This window comes from Rhinolophus hipposideros (assembly GCF_964194185.1).
Source record: "Rhinolophus hipposideros genome assembly, chromosome: 24".
Lineage (NCBI taxonomy): Eukaryota > Metazoa > Chordata > Mammalia > Chiroptera > Rhinolophidae > Rhinolophus > Rhinolophus hipposideros.
The window spans coordinates 21,335,007-21,356,214 of record NC_138070.1 but is presented as its reverse complement, the minus strand read 5'-3'; the positions used below and the strand labels follow the sequence as shown (position 1 = coordinate 21,356,214).

The 21,208-nt window shown below is 37.5% G+C and overlaps 1 protein-coding gene across 11 annotated transcripts in view; it reads right to left on the bottom strand.

Moving 5' to 3' along the window:
* Positions 1-21,208, bottom strand: part of SPECC1L (sperm antigen with calponin homology and coiled-coil domains 1 like) — a 124,358-nt gene that overhangs the window by 28,001 nt on the left and 75,149 nt on the right. For 10 of the 11 annotated variants that reach the window (XM_081037329.1, XM_081037335.1, XM_081037338.1 and 7 more), the window contains 3 exons: positions 18,189-18,272; positions 16,090-16,246; positions 12,518-12,620 (listed from right to left, as the gene is read on the bottom strand). In XM_081037329.1, the coding sequence (XP_080893455.1) occupies positions 12,518-12,620; positions 16,090-16,246; positions 18,189-18,272 (344 nt within the window). The remainder of the gene's footprint in view (positions 1-12,517; positions 12,621-16,089; positions 16,247-18,188; positions 18,273-21,208) is intronic. The other variant, XM_081037337.1, reaches the window with a different exon arrangement.

Genomic DNA, 21,208 nt, shown 5'->3' with positions numbered 1-21,208 from the left:
AACATTGCTAAAGAAAATTAAAGAAGACAAATAAATGGACAGACATGCCATGTTCATGGAATGGAAGATTTAGTATTAGTAAGATGTTAACACTACTCAAAGCAATCTACAGATTCAATGCAATCCTTATCAAAAGCCCAATGACATTTTTTATAGAAATATAAAAACTCATCCTAAAATTCATATGGAATCTCAAGGGACCCCAAACAGCCAAATCAATCTTAAAAAAGAACAAGGATGGAGGACTCATACTTCCTGATTTCAAAACTTACTACATAGCTACAGTAATCAAAACAATGTGGTGCTGGTATAAAGACAGACATATATACCAATGGGCTAGAATAGAGACCAGAAATAAACCATGAGGTTATACACAAACATATGTATGTATGTATGTATGTATGTATGTATGTATGTATGTATGTAGCTTTTGATAATAAGGCCAAGACTACTCCATCGGGAAAGGACTATCTTTTCAACAAAATGGTGCTGGGAAAACTAGATATGCACATGCAAAAGAATGAAGGTGAACCCTTACCTTAAACTATATACAAAATTTAACTCATGGAACAAGGACCTAAATATAAGACCTAAAACTATAACACTCTTAAAAGAAAACAGAACAAAAGTTGCGTGACAATGGATTTGGCAATGATTTCTTGGATAGGTCACCAAAGGCACAGTCAACAAAAGAGAACAGAGACAAAATGGACTCCACAAAAATTAAAAACTTTGTGTATCAAAAGGTACTATCAACAGAGTAAAAAGGCAATCCACAGAATGGGAGAAAATTATTGCAAATCATGTATCTGATAAGGAATTAATATCCAGACTACACAGAGAACTCCTACAACTCAACAACAAAAAACAAACAACCTGATTAAAAAATGGGCAAAGGACTTGAATTGACATTTCTCCAATGAAGATATACAAAAAGCACTAGCACATGAAAACATGTTCCATGTCACTAATCCTTAAGGAAATGTAAATCAAAACTATGAGCTACCACTGTACTATACACTTAAAAATGGTTAAGATGATAAATGTTATGTGTATTTTACCACAATAAGAGGATTTTTAAAAAAATAAATGAATGTAATTCTCTATATTAACAAAAAAATAACAAAAACAAAACAATCTGATCATCTCAACAGACGCAGAAAAAGCATTTGAAAAAATCCCACATCTATTCCTCATAAAAACTCTCAGTAATCTAGGAACAGAAGGAAACTTTCTCAACCTGATTAAAGGCACCAACAAAACCTAGAGCTATCATTATGCTTAGAAACAGTAAAAGACTGAAGGTTTTCCCACTAAGACAGGGGTCAGCAAACTGGCCCTCCTGACTATTTTGATTGAAACACAGCCATGCCTATTCATTTATGTATTGTCTATGGCAAATTTTGAGGTACATGGCAGAGTTGAACAGTTGCAACAGAGACCTATGACTCAGAAAGTCTAAAATATTTACTGTTTGCTATCGTAAGAAAAAAAGTTGCTGACCCCGGCCCCAAGATCAGGAACAAGAGAAGGATATCTGCTCCCATCATTTCTACTCAACATTGTACTGAAGTTTCTAGCTAGTACAATAAGGCAAGAAAAAGGAATAAAAGGTATCAAGATTGGCAAATGGCAAAATTATCTATGAAGAAAATGTGACGGAATTCATTTTCCCCCCATTTTTTCGTAAGTACTAGCTAGTACTTATAACCCAGGAAGCCTTCCTTGACCCCCACTAAAAGTAACCACTATTCTGACATATCATAATAGTATCTTACCACTTTGAGGACTTCAATTAAATTAAATCACAGTTTGTACTTTTTAAGTATCTGGCTGCCTCTCCCCAGTATTATGTGTGAGATTCATCTATGCTGCAATAGTGTGTTTTCTTTTTTGTTTCCATGTAGTACTCTATACCACAATTTATATATCCATTCACCTCTTGATGAGTATTTGGGTTGTTCCTAGTTTTTGACTCTTATCAAGACTGTGAACAACCTCATAACTATCTTTAGGCCAACACATGTATGCGTTTCTGTTGGGTATATACTCAGGAGTGAAACTGCCTGCTCTATGATACATGAATGTTCAGCTTCAGCAGATACTTCCAAACAGTTTTCCAAAGTGGCTGGAACATTTCACAATTCCATCAGCAATGTCTTACGTATTCTTGTCCTACTTCCTTCCCGATATTAGATATTATCAGCTTTTTAAATTAGGCATTCTGTGTCTCATCTGCTATAGTGTTATCTCATTGTGGTTTTATTTCCCTGGTGATTAATGATGTTGAGCACTTTCTCAGCTGTTTACTATTCACCACACATCCTTCTTTTATGACGTGCCCAAGAACTCTTCTTATTGGGTAGTATAAGTCCTCTAACTTTGTTTTCCAACACTGCCTGGGCCATGTGGATTTCCACATAAGTGTTTTAATCAGCTTGTCAATTTCTATTGGGAGAAAAAAAAAAACCCTGCTGCTATTCTGAGTTAGATTAGATTTACTTTATAGATTATCTGCTCTTTCAATCCATGAACTTGGCACATTATGCCATTTAGTTAGGTCTTCTTTAATTTCTTACTTGACTTTCAAATGCTAATGAAAATTAGATATTTATTTTTTTCTCATTTGTTATTAATTCTAATATTTTATATGCAGCTCTGTTAGGATTTTCTACATAACTATATCTATGAATAAAGAGTTTTATTTCTGTTTTTCCAGTCATTACAGTTTTTTACTTCTTTTTGCCTTACTGCCCTGGCTAGGACTTTCAATAAAACATTGAAGAGAAGTGGTGAGAACTGACAGTCTTGTTGCTTTCCTCCTCTCTGGAAGAAAGCTTTCAATGTCACCAGTAAGCTTGATATCTACTACAGAGTTTTTTCTAGGTACCACATATTAGAGTAAGGAAAATTCCTTCTGTTGAGAAATTTGTTCCTTTTACATAAACAGTTGTTAAATGTTATCAAATAATTTTTATGCATCTCCTGAGATTAGATCATATTTATCCGTTCATTCTGAGAACTTACTCTAAAGGATTTTACTTCTTTGAAATTTTCTGAAACTTGGCATATGGCCAATTTTGATAAACATTCTGTGGTCAATTGAAGGAATGTGCAATCTGCAGTTTTCTAGTGCAGCAATTTATAGCTGTCAGAATAAACTTGTAAATAGTGTTACTCAAATCTTCTATAGCTGTACTAAATTTGTTTGCTTCTTCTACGAGTATCAAATACACCTTTGAGACAGGTGTATTAAAATCTCCAAATACAACTGATGGTCTGTCTATTTCTCCTTTCAGTTCTGTCAGTTTTTGCTTTATGTTCTTTGGAGCTACGTTATTAGATGCACATGAATTTAGGATGTACTGTAAGTACCTGTGAAGTTTTCTTATTGGGCAGCGTAAGTCTTCCAACTTTGTTTCCCCGAGGTTGCCCTTACTTGTTTTGATCCTTTCACCATAATGAAATGCTCCCTTTATCGTTAGTAATATTTCTTACTGTGACATGTGCTTTGTCTAAAATTAGGATAGCTCTCCCAGCTTTTAGTTAATATTTGCATAGTATACCTTACTCATTCTCTTATCTTCAGTCTTTTCATGTAAAGTGCGCCTCTTGTATGCAAAACATGATTGGGTTTGTTGTTTATAATCTGAAAATCTGTCTTTTAACTGGAATAGTCAGTCCATTTACATATAATGCAATTGCAATATTTTTGGTTTGAATTTACTATTGTACCCTTTTTGGGTGAATCAAGTATTTACTATTATTCCATTTCCCCTACCATTAGCGTCTTAATTTTCCATTTTTTATTACTGTTTTAGTTGTTACCAATATATAACTAAAAATTTTCTAGCAGACACATTAAAGAGGTAAAAAGATATATAATATTAATTATCTTCATTAACTTAACATATTAAAATACGATCATCTCAACAGGCATTAATATTTTTAAATGGGATATTTTACATTCTTTTTTTCCATACTGTCTTCAAAATCTGGTATGTATTTATGATTACAGCACATTTCAATTCAGACTAGCCACATTTTGAGTGGTCAGTAAAGCATATGTGGCCCATGACCACTGTTATCAGACAGTGCAGATTTCTAGCATGAGAACCTTAACTTATTAGAATCTACCATAAATTAAGAATTTTATAACTTTCTGGACAATTCAAAGACCTTATTAACTATATTTACTGCCCTACCAACTTTTTGAGCCATTTTGTTTTATATTTTAAACCTAAATATATCTTTAAACAAGGCATGTTTATTATACCACAGTCAATATCCATGTATGTTTATCCGTGACTTACTCCTTCCAGGGCCTGCTGGTGACAAATTCTGGTTTTGTTGGCGAATGCTCCAAGGGTTTAGAAAAGCAGGGGTAAAATACGGAGCTCAACACAATATGTTTTCTTTCTCTGAAATTTTGGCTTTTGCCAAATCTGCCCCACCTGTCCTGGTTAATCCCTAATGCCTTCAAAGTTAATTTTTTTTGTTTTGTATTTTAAACAACTTTTATGGTAGTTATCAACAGATTTGGTCTGAGATTCTAACACACCATTGACAGAAGTCCATATTGAGTTTTAATTATTGGTGTGCCTTTTACTGACTAGTCCACAAGCTTCCTGAGAATAGGGGACTTCCTTTTTATATCCTGATTTCTTGTTTCAACATCCAGCACACTATCTGGCACAGAGTTTGCTATGCATTTGATAAGTTAATTTTTATGTTGGAAAAAATTTCTAGAAGGCAAGTAAAGCACAGCACATAAAAACATCATTCAAGCCCATCAATTCTTCTGATTCCACTAATCTCCACTAAGAAATATGCAATCTTTTCTTCCTCAGCCCAAGCATTAATGAACAAATCTCTCAATAAAACTGTACATTCTTATTGCCTATTTGAGATTAAATTACCTCAGGCAGTACTAAAAGATTTCGTTCATTTATTAAAACTATTTTGCACTAGATTAAGTGATTTCATTATCCTTTAGATTAACCAATCCATTTCTAGGTCTGGCACTTTTATCAGAAAACAATGACATTTTTCATTCAAAAGTAAAGCTCTCTTAAATTAACTGTTACAGGCTACTTGGGTGTATTCAGTTAGGTTTTTCCAGAACAAAAAAACACAGTACTAGAGAAGTTGTTAAGAAATTCAGAACCAAAAAAAAAAGTTTACTGAAAGTATAAATTATTTTCTTCTATTCCCTAGTTACGCTTATATTATCAATGTCTTGTCAATCCCTAAAGAAACAGCTAAAAGCACAACTGAAAGTAGTTGCCCCTGGGAAGCAGAAATTAGAGGTGATGGAATAGGGCAGTGGATTATCAATTCTCTCTATAAGCACTTGAGTTAATTGCATACTTAAATTTTAATTTTAAAACATAATTGTGTGCAAATTGAGGTACTGATTTTAAAATAAAGGGAAAACTTAATCCTTAAAACATAATTCTAGGGCCGGCCCCGTGGCTTAGGCGGTTAGAGCTCCATGCTCCTAACTCCGAAGGCTGCCGGTTCGATTCCCACATGGGCCAGTGGGCTCTTAACCACAAGGTTGCTGGTTCAACTCCTTGAGTCCCGCAAGGGATGGTGCAACTAAGATTGCACACGGCATCTTGAGCTGAGCTGCCTACCAGATGCCTCAGTTGGTTGGAGTGCATCCTCTCAACCACAAGGTTGCCGGTTCGACTCCCCCAAGGGATGGTGGGCTGTGCCCCCTGCAACTAGCAACGGCAACTGGACCTGGAGCTGAGCTGCACCCTCCACAACTAAGACTGAAAGGACAACAACTTGAAGCTGAACGGCACCCTCCACAACTAAGATTAAAAGGACAACAACTTGACTTGGAAAAAAGTCCTGGAAGTACACACTGTTCCCCAATAAAGTCCTGTTCCCCTTCCCCAATAAAATCTTTTAAATAATAATAATAATAATAATAATAATAATAATTCTGAAGGTTGTTTATGTAGTACCATGGACTTACGATATAGCCTTGAGAAAGTCATTTATCCTTATGGGGGATTTCAGTCCCACATTTGTAAACCTGACAGTAAATCAGAATGTCAGGCCCTTTCGACAGTAATATCCTGGTATCCTAAAACATCAGTGAACAATAAGCGGCAGGGCACAATTTAAGAGAAAAAAATGTATTTGTTAGATAAAAGGCCAACTCACAAGGGCTTGTTTTATAATGGATAGTTAATGAAATTACAGTGATTAGTACAATTATTCTAGGATGACTCTTAAGAGAGTTAAAGGAAGATGATACGGGTAGTAGAGAATCTATCTCCGTTGATTAGACAGCTCCTACGATATAAAGCATGCATGGTCCAAGCATTAATGATGCATTTGGGGCCTGAGAGAGCAGTACGTGCTAACTGTCACGTAACAGTTCCTGCTCTAGTGAGCTAGTTAAGTGTCATAACCTGCCCTTTCCTGCAGACTGTGAGTAGTCAGAGACCAAAGGACTGGTCCCAAACTGCTAGCTCCAAAGGATGGGGATGCTCATTCATATTTACAGCCAGATAAGGAAAGGGCTCTGGCACCCCTTATATGGCTCTTGATAAATTAAGAGCTCTAACTGATATATCTTTCAGTTTTAAAAGAGTATGCTTTTAGAACATCCAATTTTAACTCACAGACCTTGAAATAAAAGAACCAGCCTCCTATCCGCTTTTAAAGACCAAGAACAGATATCTGTTTCACAGGGGAAAAAAAGCCACACAAACAAAAAAGCCATACATATATGTCATTACAGAAGTGTGCATGGGAAGCAAAGAAGGGGGGAATTGGGTTTGTAGCATAAGTCTGCCTAGTGTATGAAAAGGTTTTTCTTTATGTATGTTAACTATTGTGTTTTACATTATATTTCCTCCTGCATTGATAAGTATCCAGTAAATGAAAAAAACTTAAGTTAACTGAAGTTCTTAAGTATGTGTATTTTTTAACCACACACAATGTACCTTAAAAAGATAAAATCAGAGAATTTAAGTGGGAAGGAATCAAGAGACATTAACTCATTGATTTAATGCTTGAATTATCTCAACTTAATTACTTAATCAATTTGACCCTTGGCAAAGTTCCATAATCAAGGGGGACGGATGTTCAATTATCTAAAATAACTCAATTTAAGTAGTAGGCTAGGAAAATTTAAAGCTTATATTAGAATACCCAATAACAGAAGAAAACAATAATTTAAAAATCTATTAAACATGCAGTATATGATGGGAAATGTGCATGATGCCCATCTTACAGAGAAAAGTGAGACTCAGAGAGGCTAAGTGGCTTGTGTAAGGTCACGTAAGAGGCACAGCTGACATTCGAAGCTTATCTGACACCACAGTCCAAGGTCTTAATCACCACTCTGTGTGACTTTCACTGTTCGGTCTACGGGTCACCTATAGTGCTTGTAAAACTGCAGCTTCAGGGGCTCAGCGTATACCTCCCGAATTACACATCTATAGGGTGGGTCGCAGGAGTCTATACTTTTCCACAATCTTCATAGGTTTCTACATACAAGTTTGAGAACTCCCATTCCAAAAATGAATCTCGAATGTATCCCATTACATTCAATATACAGGCTCAGACAGTTACTCAGTTCTGCCATGTGCTAAGCCTTATGTTAGATGCTCAAAGGAGGCCGAGACAGGCCCTTCTTGTCCACTGGTGAGAGTAGACAAAAGCTCACAGTCTAGAAAAGAAGACATACTGCCAACTGACAACTTTTAATACCCTCGTTATATACCCCATGGGATTTGGGAACACAGGGATAATGAGTCACAGATGCAAAGACCTCAATAGAATATGCCCTGAAATACAGAAAACACTCTGTCCTGGATCAAGTTCAAGTCAAGAAGAACTTGGCTCCAGGGGCTCTGTGAAGAGTGAGTAGGGGGAAGGGCACGTGTGAGGGATGAACCGTTGCAGGAAGGAGCAGGGCAAAAACGATTTTGTATCGATGCTAACGTCTAACCTGATGGAGCAGCCAGTCTCCAGACGGAAGGTGTGTAGGGAGAGGATGGGGGGACATTCAGGGCCAAGGTGAGACTGGGGATTTCACAAGAATGAGGAGTCAATAAGCCTATGCAGGAGCTAGACCAATCGGAAGGGGTCTTGTTCTCCATGCCAAGACTTTAACCAAACGACCAACGGGACGCAGCTTAAAGAGAAGCAGATCACAATTTCAAACCAATTTGGTAGCAGAGTAGAAGATGGATAGGAGGATGAGAAAATTACTTACATTCATGCAAAAAACTTGTACAAAACATTTATTGCAGCATTATATATAATAGCCCAAGAAAACCAAATGTCCATCAACAGATGAATGAATAACATAGTATATCCACACAATGGAGTATTATTTGGCCATAAAAAGGAGCGAGGTATTGATAACAAGCCATAACACGAATGAACCTTGAAAACATTATGCTACGTGAAAAAAGTCAGTCACAAAGAACCACGTTATTGTGATTTCATTTGGATGAAGTGTCCACAACAGGCCAATCTACAGAGATAGAAAGTAAATTAGTGGTGGTTTACAGCAACTGGGGAATGACTGCGAATGGTAAGAGATTTCTTTTTGGATTGCTGAAAATATTCTAAAATTGATTGCGGTGATGGTTGCACAACTCTGTGGATATACTAAAGACCAATAAAATGTACATTGTAAATGGGTGAATTAACTCTTATGTGAAGTGTATTTCAATAAAAAATGCTGTAACGGAAAAAAATGCAGGAGTTATGCAATACTGATTTATGCTTGAGATTTCAGCCCTGGACCAAACCTGAAGCCGCCAGCATTAATGTTCTTGCCACTAAGCAAAGCTGAGAGTACCAGTTTTATACCTGCTTTCCGGTCTAGAGTATCAAAGTCTTTCAGGCTAGAGTTTTATGACTGGCTTCTTTCACTTAGCATGTTTTCAAGGTTCATCCGTGTTGTAGCATGTGTCAAAACTTCCAATCCATGAACAAGGAAGGGATGTCTTTCCATTTATTTAGATTTTCTGTGAATTTCTTTCAGCAACTTTTCGTAGTTTTCAGTATACAAGCCTTGTGCTCCCTAGGTTAAATTTATTTCTAAGTATTTTATTCTTTTTGATGCTTCTTAAAATTAAAGTGTTGTCTTAATTTCATTGTCAGAGTTTTGATTGCTAATATACAGAAATGCAAGTGATTTTTATTTTTCCATTGACCTTGTATCCTGCAACTTCACTGAATTTGTTTATTGGCTCCAATAGTTTTTACATGAATTCTTTAAGGTTTTCTAGGTATCAATCATGTCATCTGCAAATAGAAATAGTTTTACTTCTTCCTTTTTAATGTCTTTTATTTCTTTCTTTTGCCTAACTGCGCTAGCTAGAACTTTCAGGAAAATGTCACATAAAAGTGGTGAGAGTGGACATCATTTCTTGTTCCTGATCTTAGGGAGAAAACATCCAGTCTTTCACAAGTATGTAAGTTGTGGGTTTTTCATAGATGCTGTTGAAAAAGTTCCTTTCTATTCCCAGTTTAAGTGTGTGTTTTTTATGCAGCTACTGAGATTTTATGTTTTTTCCCCTTTATTCTATTGACATGATGTATTACAATGATTAAGTTTCATATGCCAAACCAACTTTGCATTCCTGGGATAAATTCCATTTGGTCATGGTGTATAATTCTTTTTATTTACTGCTGGATTCTATTTGTCAATATTTTGCTGAGGATTTTGCATAAGGAATACTGGTCTACAGTTTACTTGTGATTATCTTTTTCTTATGTTGTTATCAGGGTAATACTGGCCTCACAGAATGAATCAGAACATGTTCTCCCCTCTATTTTTGAAAGAAACTGAGAGACTGATGTTAATTCTTTTAAACATGTGGTAGAATTCACCAGTGAAACCATGTGGTCCTGGGATCTTTTTTGTTGGAAGTTTTTAAACTCCTAATTTAATCTCTTTAGTTGTTATAGGTCTATTCAGATTTTCTTTCTTCTTGAGTCAAATTTGATAACTATGTGTATTTCCAGAAATTTGTCCATTTCATCTAGGTTATCTAATTTGTCAGCATACAATTGTTCACAGTATTCCCTTTCAATCCTTTGTTTCCCTGTAAAATCATTAGTAATGCCTCCTCTTTTATTCCTGATTTCAGTAACTTTAGTCTTCACTTTTTTCCCTTTGTCAGTCCAGCCAAACATTTGTCAATTTGTTATCTTTTCAAAAAATCAACTTTTGGTTTCATTTTATCTCCTGTACTATTTTTCTATTTCCTTAACTTCTGCTGCAATCTCTATTATTTCCTTTCTTCTGCATGCTATGAGTTTAGTTTGCTCTTCTTGTCCGATTTTCTTACAATGGAAGGTCGGATTATTAATCTGAGAGTTTTCTGCTTTTCAAGGGAGGTGTTTATAGCTATAAATGTCCCTCTGAGCGCTGCTTGACGCCTCCCCTAAGTTTTGGTATGTTGTAAATTCTCCTTTAATTTGGTATGTTGTGAAATTAATTTCTAATTTCATTCCACTGTAATCAGAGAAAATACTTTATATAATTTCAGTCTTTTAAAATGTATTGAGACTGGTTTTATGACTCAGCATACAACCTATCCTAGACTATTCTTTGTGCACCTGAGAAGAATGTGTTCTCTGCTGTTGTTGGAGTGAGTGTTCCACAGGTGTCTTATAGATCTAGTTAGTATATAGTTCATAGACATAGAATATAGTTCAAGACCTGTATGTCCTTGTTGATTTTCTAGCTAGTTGTATCCCAATCATTTACGGATTTTTGGGCTAATTTTTTTATTGTGGCAAAATATACATAACACAGAATTCATCATCCTAACCATATTTAAGTGTACAGTTCAGAGGCATTAAGTACACTCACAGTGTTATGCAACCATCACCACCATCCATCTCCAGAACATTTTTCTTTTTGCATAACTGAAACTCGGTGCTCTTTAAACAGTAACTCCCCATTTGCCCCTGCCCCCAGCCTATGGCAACTACCATTCTACTTTCTGTCTTTATGAATCTGACTACTCATATAAGTGGATTCATACAATATCTGTCCTTTTGTGTATGGCTTATTTCATTTAGTGCAATGTCTTTAAGGTTCATCCATGTTTGTAGCATGTGTTAGTTTTTCCTTTTTAAGGCTGAGTAATATTTCACTGTAAGTGTACATCACATTTTGTTTATCCATCCACTGATGGACACTTGGTTTTGCTTCTACCTTTTGGCCATTGTGAATAGTGTTGCTATGAACATGAGTGTACAAATACCTCATCCAGTCCATGTTTCCAATTATTTTGGGTAGGTATATACATATGAGAAGTGAAACTGCTGGATCACACAGTAATTCTATGTTTTAATTTTTTGAGTAACCGCCATATTTCTTTCTGCAGCAGCCGCACCATTTTGCATTCCCATCAACAGTACATAAGGGTTTCAATTTCTCCACATCCTTGCCAGCACTACTAGTCTCCTTTGTACCTAATGGAAGATGGAGACATGTAGACACTTAGTAAATCCTCATCGACTATTATGACTTTCTGAGAATTGAAAGTCCCTTGCAACATACTTGGCTCTTGAATCCTAAATGAAATGAAGATCACTGCCTGAAGTCACGTAGAAATCTGTCTAAAAGGGATTTATTTATGGCAGATCTTAATCTGTTCCTCCACTACTCCATTACCCCTTTTATACAAAAATTGTCAGGGAATGTTACAGCTAATTCCTTTATGTCATTTTGGTGAGATGAAGGCTGACGTAATGAGATCAAGAATACAGAACTTTAACTCCCTTCTCATCTTGCACTTCTGTACGGATGCAACAAAATATGAAATGGCAATTGAAGACACCGGCTGCAGGCTGGGAAGTGTCTCTGTAACTAAATCATATGTGAGAATACTAAGACTCTAAACTATACTTTTTAGCAGTCTAATGGATATATTTTAGAGGTTTCCATTTGTGTAAAATTAGGACTGCCTCTCCAAACATCGTATTTAACTTCACTTAAAATAAAATATTGAAACAAAAAAGAGAGACAGACAAAGGGAGGACAGGGCAGGATATTAAAATAGTCCAGATGTGAAATGATTACAGTACAAAGATAGTACAGCGGGAAGGGGGAAATGCTATGAAAAACAACTTAGCCAAAAAAACAAAACAAAACAAAAAAAACTTTAAATGCTTAAAGCAAAATATATTTTCATTTAGTCCAGATGAGACCTCAACAAAAGCATTTAAAACCAAGACTTAAATAAGAAAATGCTATAATAGCTGAATAAAGGTATTGTAAAGATGTATTGTAAAGGGTATTCTGGAAAGGTAAGCAACTTACTAAGTGACACTCTGCCATATTTGGGGCAGACTTTCAATGTGCTAAATGTATTCCAGTAATTCAACATAGGACTCATTATTTCTTTTCTTTTTTGTAGGACTATCATTTCTAATGTGAGATACGTAGCAAGCTATGACATTCCAGTACTTGGTTTGGCAATTGCTCATGTTGACAAAAAAGTACCATATGGGTTACCTGATAGCCTTCTGTTTTCTTCTGACACCACTTCAGCAAGGCATTTCTCTTTGATCCTCCATATTCTCTTGCCAGTGCTGAGAGAGGGTCCTTCCTTTCTTCCCTGATAAGTGAAAATAAATCCAAAGTTGCAATATTTTTTATTTGAGCATCATTATAAAACAGAAATCCTACAAACAGAAGAGACCAGTGTTGGTTTGCATTCTTGAACATGATAAATGCACACACTAAGGCATCCAATGGCAAGATGTATCATTTCATTCATTTGGTTTTACCTATCAATTTTTACAGTGTCCTCATAGACCCACCACTGTCAGGGATATCTGCTATATGAAGTGAAGGACTCTATTCATTATCCACACGGAAACTGGGAGATTCAGTATAGAGTCCATTCACAATTAATGGAATGCATTCTGGGATGCTCAGAAGGGAGAAAAACAACCTGATACCGGCAGCATCTGAAAGTTATTGTGGCTTCCTTTCATTCAGTACCCTATCCTTCCATAATCTTTACACTTTGGTTTTATTTTTGTTCACTCATTTTTGTTTCCAATCTTTTATGTCCTCAATTATTTCATCTTTTAAAAAAAATCACTTACTGTAAATACAAAGGACAAAGTTATAAAAGGTGAAGGATTACAAGGGACAGTTCCTGCCTTCAAGGTATTTTATAATTTGGGGAAGCAGATGAGACAAAAGATGGCAATAAATAGTAAAATAACCATAAAATATCTCAGACATGTTTACTGCTAAGTTGTACACTTTATTGACTGTAGGTAGTTAGAATTTTATCTTGCATAGAAAATGGAATTTTTCTGTAAACTCATCATTCATTCAACACTCCTACCATGGAGCACCACAGGCTGTGCCAGGCAATGTGGGATTGCTGGGCAAGGGATGATGTACAACACAGGGGCCCTGCTTTCTCAAGGAGCTTCAAAGCTTACTATAGGATGGGCATACTATAAAAGCTTGGGGGGAAAATTAATGGCTGTATATAACGCTTTTCGTAAAATTACACGTAGGGTACTTTAGGGCACTGTTAGTTGCCTTGAAGGTAGAATGAATATTCTGCCCCAGACTACACACTGCATCAAACAAGATTTCGTGATTGTCCGGGTGACAGAGCAGGGGTAGCATACAAGCCAACTCATCCAGCACCAAATCCCTTCTTTCCAGTAGCTACTTTAGAAGTCGAATTGAACATTGAGGAATTCCTGGAGAGAAAGAGAATGCTTTGCAAAATAACCTGCTTCCTGACAAGTAGCATACTCTTAAAAGCTTGGTCTGTTTTTCAGTGTTTAAAAGTAAAGCAGAGGGGCCGGCCCGGTGGCGCAGGCGGTTAGAGCTCCATGCTCCTAACTCCGAAGGCTGCCGGTTCGATTCCCACATGGGCCAGTGGGCTCTCAGCAACATAAATAAATAAATAAATAAATAAATAAATAAATAAATAAATAAATAAATATACTCTTCTCTACATGTTTAAAAAAAAAAAAGTAAAGCAGAGACTCTAGTCTCCCACCCCATAAACTTAGCTCAGTAAGTATCCTAGAGGTAATTATGTTACAAGTGGCTTAGTATTCTTCAGCATATTGATTCTGTCTGTACTTACCCTCCAGAGTATGTTAGGAAATCAAAGAGTACACATTTAGAACTGAAGCTTTTCCAGTTGAGAGTTATACTGAAATACCACCAACTTATCTTAGAACCAACAGTAAAATACAAAAATATTTCAACATTCAGTTAAGATTGTTGCCTTGAAGAAATATACTTTTACGTTCACGTGCTAGTCCAACAGGTTCCTACTTTGGTTTAAGGGTTTCAAAGAAGTTTGTTATAACACCATAGGAAAAGAGAATGAAGATAAATTTAAGATAAGTGAATGAATGCAAAAGGGCAAGCCAAAAAAAGAATCTTCATCATGCCCAAAATAAAAGTAACTACTACAATCAATGTGAAAGGTTCACTCTGGCTCACAGCAGGTCTGCTTTGTTAGAGAAACAGCATAAAGAGCATCAAAAAAGAATCAATGCTGAGGAGCTGCAGAAAAGAGACTCCTAGAGCTTGGAGTCTCCTAACTTCATTGTAAGATGAGCAAACTCAGGCGAGGAGATGTCTTGCTGAAGATCATAGCTTCTAAATGTAGGAGCCAGGAAGAGTGGGTGCCCTTCCCAAAACTACAAAGACAAGCATGGACAGTGCTCTCCCCCGTATCAGCCAGGGCAGAGCACGAGCTCCCCTCATCACTGCACCCCTACTTGCTACAATAGTGCACTGCTCATGGGGCCACTGTTCTAAGAGGTTGGTTTCCTGGAGGCATGGCTTTAAAACTAAGTATATAATTTGAATTTGAGAGGCCAAATATCCCATTTTATCCTCAAACCTGTAAATCAATATATGGCTACATTTCTGAAACCTATTCCTATCCCTCCTTCAAGTCTTAATACATCTTAAATACTTAATTGTTCTCAATTCCTCTTAATGCTTAATTCTTCTTAATACTTCTTCATGAGTATTTCCTAATTCCTATAAACAATGCATGCTAAATGTTTGACATCTATTATTCTCTTCTAAATTATAAATACTTCTTAGTCCCAAATGGCTTCTGACATTGAGAAACACAAATAAAATATAACATTATATTTTTATGTATTGTTCCTCAATTATTAACATAGCATAATATTCTCAGCTCCTAGTCTAAACAATTAGAGCCATCGTTAGTTCTCATTTTTTCATTCCTTTTCTAAAGATCTGTTGCTGAAATTAAACATCGTTCCCTTTGAAAAAGCTCCTGAGTCCAACCCTCCCGTCATCACTTCCACTGCTTTCACCCTCGTCCAGACTTGATAACTTTGTCCCAGAAACATTACAATAGCCTTTAGCTGCTTTCCCCGTCTTTTGTCCAGAATAGAACAATTCTTGGATCATCTTCTCACACTGATTTATTTACCCCACTTTAGAGCTGCTACCACATCAAAGTGACTCAATTTGGCTTTAAAGAAGTTCCGCGGCCGAGCCACACCCTTCCTAGTCAATCTTTTTCCGCTGCCCCCAGAGATGGTAGGTCCACAGCTCCTGGTTTTCCGTACCCAGCCTCTCTGTGTGTGCAGCACTACCTCCTCGGTAGCTATCTCCCCCAACTTCTTGCTTATTCATCCTTTTTGTGCATTCGCTCAAGTCACTGACCTCACCAACAACGCCCACCCACCCCCAAGGCCCCACTCCAACTCCACTCTTCCAGCCTTCCCTAACACTCTACCCACACCCCAGTATTTGCATTTCACAATGCTTGCTTTTGTAGTCAACCATTCTCCAACTTAAAAAACCAAACCCAAAACCATCAGCTGTGCTTTAGGAAAGGAACTATCTTTTTAACTTTGTTTTACTTTTTTACTTCTATACCATCTTATTCAATTCTGGGCATAGAGGAGGAGATCAGAAAAGACTTAATAACACACAAAGAAAGACAAAAGAAATCAGTGCTTCAACGCATTATTTTACAACTTGATCATTTACTCTCAAAAGGCCAGGAAAGGTACACATGAAATGCACCAGTATCAACGGTTCTCTACCTTATCCGGCTTCGGGTGGTGGGGGTCACAGACGCCGTAGGAGAGGAGGAGAGGGAAAGCTGTGGTGACGTGGTCCCCATAGCCAGCAGAGAGGCCGGCGACGCCCCCTCAGGTGCAGCGATGTCTCGTTTCATCTCTTCACTACTTCGTCGAGACACTGATTGTGAGAAATAGTCATTATGCATTTTATAGCAGAAACATTTTAAATCAAGAGTTCTTAGCACATTTTCATCAGCAGGTTCCAAAAAGAGCAAAAATTATACAACAGGAGGAAAAACTAACATTTTCTTTATCTTACTAATAACTTGTAAAAATTTATTTTTTTTTTATTTAAAGAAAAAACTGTAAAAAAGGTACAGTAGTTGAAATATGCACTAAACCCCACCTTACCTGATGGTAAGAAGTGTGTCTTACCCATTCCTGTAACACTCAAAGTATCTACCTAGTACATAGTAAATAGTACTCTGTAAACATTCATTTAATCACAAATACAACTAAAAACCAAAGGCTAATTAAAGCAGTACCTGATAACTACCCACTCTCAACTGAAATCAAAACGACCCTTCTGAACTTAGCCAAAAAAGACTGTTAAAAGAAAGAAAAGAAAGAGATACATTTAATTCTGGGTCAGGCCATATTTTAAAAAACATAAATCAACAGAACAGAAAACCAAAAGGTGGCACGTCAGCTACTGAGAAATAAAAACCATCAGGAAAGTCCTACTTTGAAAGTCTGGTGTGGTAAGACATTGTACCTTGGTAGAATTACAGAAAGTTCTGAGAACCGTTAAGTGGACGTAGCCACTTCTGCCGTTGATAACAGAGCCAAAATAAAAGCGGCTTTCCAGCAAGGATGTGCTGAGTAAGAGCAGGTGCTCACAATGCTGTGCTGAGCACAGTGACACGTGAGACATGAGACAAAGTTCCTGACCTCAGACAGAATTCTCTCACCTCAGAAGATGCTGGATGTGCAGAAGAAGCCATTAACTGTCTCACCCCTGGGCTGATTGTAATGCCAATCTACGTGACACATCAGTAACTTTCCCCCCTGATTATTAGTAAAATGCCCGCCTTTTACTGGTTAAAATATTCTTGATGATTTTAGGATAACCACAAGCAGAAACATAACACTGCATTAGAAAAGTGATGTCTTTAAAGATCCAGAAGAAACAGATGCTTTCTCCTATTACAGGATCTTATTAGAATGAGGCACTTACATATTCTGACATAATTTTATAATTATTCTTGTTTTCTCTTTCAATGTCAAATCTCTGTATGCCTTAAATCAGCAGTACCTTTTAGTGGTATGCTAGGAAATTGAATGAGAACACCTTTCATAATTTTATATAAAACAGAGGAAACACTGAGAAAGAATAGGAAGAACACTGTTATAGGAAAAGGGTTTGGGATCTGGGCTTTGGGATGATTTTGACTCGACTCCTTACTAATTTAAAGACTCAGCTATGATGTATAAAACTGTACTAATTCAAATATACATACAAGTGGGTCGTCAACTGTATGAGGTAGAGTTACAGGAATTTCTCCTTTCCTGATCCAATTTTCAGTTGAGCTATTAAGAGTAAGAAAAGGCCACAAAGGGAAAATAATGCGAACAACTGATAAACTAAAGATCAGCTCTAGGAGACAAACAAAGCAAGTTCGTTAAATTCATCATGATAGGATGGCTTTATCACACTGCAAATCTGGCTTCCAGAGAATTTTGGACGTGCTCTGAAATAACTCTTCAAAAACAGTCATGACACACCTTGGGATAAATATTCTAATCTTTCACAATTATACCAACTTTGTATGAAGCTGTGTTTTCGGCACATCATCTAACCCACTCTGAGCATTTAAATAAATACTTTTTAAATGAATGGAACTACCTAGTTTTTGTTTTTTGAAATCGAGGCCATGAAATATGACCTCTGTAGGATCTGAAAAATAGCATAGGGGAAATTCAGAGTGAAAAAAAAATCAACAAGAGTTCTTAAAGAGACAAGTCAAGTTAACTAAGTCTAAAGAGAAAAGTATTTAGTACTATTACTAAAACTTCTAGATGAAGTCTTTTTAAAGGCAATTTCAGATAAAAGTCATTACCTGAGATGGTCTTGGCACTTTCCATGGCAGGTACTCTCGGCAAAGAAGCAGGTCGGCTGGTTGAAGATGTTCTTAATAGATGTTCTGCACAAAGTGGAAAGGGTCCCAATAAAGCAATCTGACACTGAACTTTGCTATAACAGGTAGCAAGAAGTTGAGTTTTACATCTCTCACCCTTGAGGCTCACCCTTCTTTCCTAACCCAGGATGCTTCAACAATTCCCCATACAGTCTATTTATACAAAACAACTTCCCTAGACAAGAACATGGGAAAACATTTCCTTCAACATTTTGTTTCTAGGGATGAGACAGTTGACACAGATGAAAATGCTTCTAAATCAGCAAATGCTACTTATCTCTTTGCTGTAATTCGACCAAAATTCAAAGATCCCCTACTATATCTAAGTCTAAAAAGTACAAACTACTGAAAAGCTTCGCCCTTGTGCCTAATAGGTCATGGGGAAGCCACACATACACACAACCACAAACAAGTCAGCATAGGGTAATTACAATAATCGACTTGATAAAGTACTATCAAACCACAGAGGGAGAAGCCATTTGCTTAGATTTCAGGCAGCAGAGAAGACTTCAACAACAACACACTGTAATGACATTACGCCGGGATTCAGTAGAGAGAAGAGGGCTGGGGAACAGCACTTCAGCCAGATAATAGCCAGAGCCAAGGTATAAGGACATTCAAGTTAGAGAATGATAAAAATCCCAGCATGGCTAAAACATGGGCATATGGAAAACAGAGATGGCAGCGAGAAAAGAGGCTTTAAAGGGAGGATGAGGCTAACCGGCAAGAACCTTCATTACCTGCTACGTGGACTTCAGTCTAAGGGCAACAAGGGAGAGGCACACATTTCTGAACATTCAGGGAAGAACACAATCAGACACGGCCTCGACCGTCTGCATTAGCGGCCTCACCTTATTCTGCTCCTCCCACCCCTGCTTTCTAAACACAAGCTGCCTGGGGAGTTTCTTGAGTTCCCTGAACACTGGCACACGCTGTTCCCACACCTTCTATGCTCCGCCTCCATTCCCTCCTTAGCCTGGCTACCTTTATCATCCTGAAAGTCTAGCTTCAACATCGCCTCCTGGGGACCTGCTCCCCCGCAGTGGGAGCCCCCAAACACAGACCAGCACACTTCTTACCTAGGGCTACAAGACCGCTGTCGGGTCAGGCCAGGCCGACGAGCACAGGACAGACTAGATGAGTTCTGCCTAGTTGATGTGTATTAGGGATGTGTGATTAAAATGAGGGAAAGCACCACCTCTTATACTTAATGAAGACTCTGAGTCTCATTGCCCAAGAATGTCGCTACAGCAAACATTTTTCGAAAAAGGGAAAGGCAAGACTTACCGCACACTAGTCAAACAGGTCATTCAACACCGCTTTTTAAGAATTGGTAACTTAAAAAATACTCCCTCTTATAATATGATGTCAAAAGTAATGGTACATGACATTATCTTTCCAGGATAGCACATCATTTATCACAAAATCTATTTTCTGAGCATATGATGAACATCTGGTTGTAATTACGTACTACTTGGAGGGGAAGGGAGTGGGAAGGATGAAGTTCCTTTCTTAATGAACATAGGACTTATACAGCCTAGAGTCATTACATCTTTTCTTTTCTTGAGCAAACAGCACCTCTGTGAAAGAGCCTATAAGCAAGCATCAATCAGAATTCTGAACTCTGTTGGCAGTTGGCATTCATCCTCAGGAAGAGCACATTATGCACAAAGGCTGACAGACAATACAAAGTTAGCAGCACATGGAAATAGGAGAAAACGGAAACCAACGGTTTAATTTAATCAAATTCTCCATTTTACAATTATGAAACTGGTCATTTCCCTACAATCTTCATCTCCCAAAGAACATAGCAAATGAAGAAAGTTAAAACAAAAGTTATAAAGACAAATGAATCGAAACTAGTGTGTCAGCCCTATAATAATGCCCTACATGGAAAGTGTTTCTAAGTTGCCTTATTTCTTTCTCTTTTACACTGCACACACAATTGAAACAAAGCTCATGAAATTTACTGCTGATTCATTTGCCCAACGCCTCTTCTTACTGTCTAAAGATCCAAGTCTGTCTCAATTTGGCAGACCCTACCATAAGGCAACATCTATTTTCTGAAAATGGGCAAAGTGGCACATATTTCATAGCCCTTATTTAAATAGCCACAGTAGATTATTCTTTCAAAATTATTTGTGATAACTTTCAACTGGCACAACATAGTCTGCTGCCATCTCATGAAGTATTTTCATTGTGAGAATCACACTTGTGCTCAGAAGCACACGTCACAGCAAGAACACATGCCCATCTACTACTACAAGTAAGCAGGCTGGATTCCATCTTCATGTCAAACTGGCGGTTCATCTCTCTTCAGGAAATAAGATTAGTGTATTATAGTTGAGAGTGGCAGGCAGGAGGGATTATATTTTATAATAATAGAGTCTATTGCCATATGGAGCTACTCTTGTCTCTAATCCATTCATTCACCAAAAATCATTTGGGTGTCCACTACTTGCCAGGCTTGGTGCAAAGGTCAGAGAAAAGAAGATAGGAGGCAGGAAACTTGCCTCATGGAACTCAGAGTCTAGAAAGGAAGCCAGACATTTAAACATCATTATAAGTGAAGGATGCTAGGAAAGAATAAGTACAAGGGGGCTCTGGGAACACAGCAGGGGATGTGACCTGCTCTTGAGAGGATGTCTGGAAAGGCCTCCACAGGAAATGACATCTCAGTTAAGGCTAGAAGGATAATTAATAGCTTTTACACAGGGCAAAGGAGAGCTTGGAGGGGAGAGAGTGTTCTGGCTGAATGCTTAGCATACACCAAAAGAAATCCAGGATGGCAATGTTCAGAGGGCAGCGGGAAGAGAGGAGCAGGTGAGGCCGCAAGCAGGTGGGAGGGCCACGCAGGCAATGCAGGCGAAGTTAAGGAGTTTGAACTTCCCCCTGCTGGCAATGGGGAGCCAATGAAGGTTTTAGTAGCTAAGCACCTTTTG